Source organism: Dendrobium catenatum, unplaced genomic scaffold (genome assembly GCF_001605985.2).
Source record: "Dendrobium catenatum unplaced genomic scaffold, ASM160598v2 fragScaff_scaffold_461, whole genome shotgun sequence".
Classification (NCBI taxonomy): Eukaryota; Viridiplantae; Streptophyta; class Magnoliopsida; order Asparagales; family Orchidaceae; genus Dendrobium; species Dendrobium catenatum.
In genome coordinates this window covers 34,274-37,089 of record NW_021318923.1, presented here as the reverse complement: position 1 = coordinate 37,089, position 2,816 = coordinate 34,274, and the positions used below count along the sequence as shown (strand labels likewise).

At 44.0% G+C, this 2,816-nt stretch overlaps 1 protein-coding gene across 1 annotated transcript; it reads left to right on the top strand.

The window, feature by feature from the left end:
• The first annotated feature begins 12 nt into the window (after positions 1 to 12).
• On the top strand, positions 13 to 1,068 carry LOC110108388. The gene has a single exon (XM_020839015.1). The coding sequence runs from the start codon at positions 13 to 15 to the stop codon at positions 1,066 to 1,068; it is 1,056 nt and encodes a 351-aa protein (XP_020694674.1).
• Positions 1,069 to 2,816: the final 1,748 nt, after the last annotated feature.

Here is a 2,816-nt window from a genome sequence, read left to right as displayed (position 1 = left end):
GGGGGGGGGGCGATGACGTCTCCTACATCATCTAGCCCAGCGGGTCCTTCTGTCCCGACTGGTAACACCAGATCTTTCAAAGATGTTCTGTTGGGTGGTTCCTCTTCCTCAGCTAATAGGGTAAAATTTGTGTATGCTTCATTTAAGGGTTGTCCTGCTCTTTTGTTTGAAGATTCTGTTGTTTCACAACTTGCAGCTCCTTTCTCATTTACTTTAGTTGGCAAATTTGTTATGCGTAGACCTAATCTAGACATTATTCACAAATTTTTCTACTCGCTGAATTTTTTTGGTTCATTTAACGTCAGTTTACTGGATCCCAAGCATATTGCGATTCAATTGTCAAATGACTTAGATTACAGCCGTATTTTCTCTCGCCGTTCTTACTATATTCAAGGTTGTCAAATGAGGCTTCTTAAATGGTCACCAGAATTTGATGTGAGGGAGGAATCTCCCATTGCCCCGGTGTGGATTGGTTTTCCTAATCTTCGTTTACATTTCTTTAGCTCTTACATTTTATTTGGTATGGCATCAGTTTTTTGTAGACCTCTACAAACTGATCAAGCTATGGCTTCTTTATCTAGACCTTATGTGGCACGTGTTTTAGTTGAACTAGATGTTACGAAAAAGTATCCTCATGAAATTTGGCTAAGGTCGGAAGTTAATGGTTACTTCCAAAAAATTGAGATTGAGAATCTACCTATATTTTGTTTTCATTGTAAAATGCATGGCCACACGATTAATGAATGTTTCCGTTTACATCCTAATCTTCACAAAAAGAAAGTTTCATCTAAAACTAATGTGAATGGTGATAGGGAGGATTTTCCTAAGCCTCATAATGATGTCGGGAATGATTCTGGTTCTTTGAACTTGGTTTTGCAAGAAGGTGAACATTTGGGTGTGGTTAATTTGGCTAAGGAAGCGGAAGTGAATCCTATTACCAATGTTTCTACTTTTAGTGTCCTTAATCATGATAACATTGCTATTGATCTGATTGCCAATGGGAATGATAATATTGTTAATGATTCATCTTCTAATCATGTTTCTTCTTTTAATCCGATAATTATTTAGGAGGATAATTGCTCTACTTAGTTCTTGAAAAGTGGCAAGATGCTATTCCTGTTAATGATCTGAACATTTGGGTGAACATTTGGGTCTGGCCCAGTTTGAATAAATCCACTAGTACTTGCAGTCGATTACAAATGACACCCTTCCTTGGGAGGCCTTGGCTTGATAGTACAAATGTACATAATATAGAGCGCATTACATGGTGGGAGTTACAATATAGACATATTTGTTTGGTCGGCAAAATCATAGTCGATAGGATTGAGGTCGAAAAGACCGTTGTCTGGTGATGGAGGTCAGAGGGACCAAAGTAGGTGATTGAGGTCGGAAGGACCGTAGTTGGAAAGAGAGAGAGGTCCAAAAGATCGTAGTTGGTAGGAGACCGGGGTTAGAAAGACCGTTGTCTTATGATGGAAGTCGGAAGGAACATAGTAGGCGACAAAGGTCGGAAGGACCGTAGTTAGTTGGAGATAGGGGTCAGAAAGACCGTTGTATGGTCATGGAGGTTTGAAGGACCATAGTAGGCGATGGAGGTCAGAAGGACCATAGTCGAAAGGAGACAATAGTCTGAAAGACCGTTGTTGGCAGGAGAGAGAGGTCCGGCAGAAGTTTGGGCCTCAGGTGGTGGTCTGGAAGATGTCTGGGCATCAGGTGGTGGTCCGGTGAAAGTTCGGACCTGAGGTGGTAGTCCGGCGGAAGTTCGGGCCTGAGGTGGAGGTCCTGCGGAAGTCTGGGCCTCAGGTGGTGGCCCGACGGAAGTCTTGGCCTCAAGTGGTGGTCCAACATAGCTCAGGGCCTAAAGTGGTGGTCCGACATAGCTCAGGGCCTAAAGTGGTGGTCTGATAGAGCAACGACGTCAGACAGTGGTCTGGAAGAGGTGAGGACCTCAAGTAGTGGTCCGGCAGAGTAACGATGTCAGGCAATGGTATGGTGGAGGTGAGGGCCTCTAGTAGTGGTCTGGTAGAGCTCAGGGCCTCAAGTGGTGGTCCGACGAAGCTCAAGGCCTCAAGTAGTGGTCTGGCGGAGCAACGATGTCAGGCGGCGGTCCAGGGGAGCTGAAGGCTCAAATGGTGGTTCGGCGGAGCTCGGGGCTTTAAGTGGTGGTCTGGTGGAGCAATGACGTCAGGTAGTGGTCCAGCGGAGGTGAGGGCCTCAATTGGTGGTCCGGCGGAGCAACGACGTTAGGCGGTGGTTGAGGAGGAGCTTTTCTTTCTCTTCCTTCTCTTCTTCCTTATTCTCTTCTTTCTTCGGTCCATTTTTTAAGAGAAATGAGCGATATATTTATAGATTTATGGAGTGGCATGGCCCGTAAATAGGTGAGAGATAAAGGGTAAATGAGGAGTGGTTGGATGGACGGCCGATATTGAATCCCTTGATCGTGGACCGTTCGTTAGATATTTAAAGTTCTTAATGATGACAAAATTCGGCGATCTTGGGCTTGTTGGATTTGTCTCATTGAGCTGCTCAATTTGGCTATAAGCACATTATGTTTAGAAACTGTTTGTTAATCAAAATTAAGGATCGAACCTTCCAATAGCGCTTCGAGTCATTTATTTGGATTCATTTGGCCTCGGATTGAGTCGAATTTGTGAGTCTTTGGGTTCGTATTTTCGAGACGTTCGTTTTGATTGTAAGTTTGCTGAAATCAGAGTTTGGATGGTCTCAATTTTACTTTTGGAAGTTTCCAAATTGATTTTGCATCGAGATTAGTGCACGACCAAGATAATTTTTTGATGACGTATTAGTTGCCCCCG

Coding starts and splice junctions, on each gene's coding strand:
- LOC110108388 (XM_020839015.1), top strand. CDS start 13: ATGACGTCTCCTACATCATCTAGCCCAGCGGGTCCTTCTGTCCCGACT.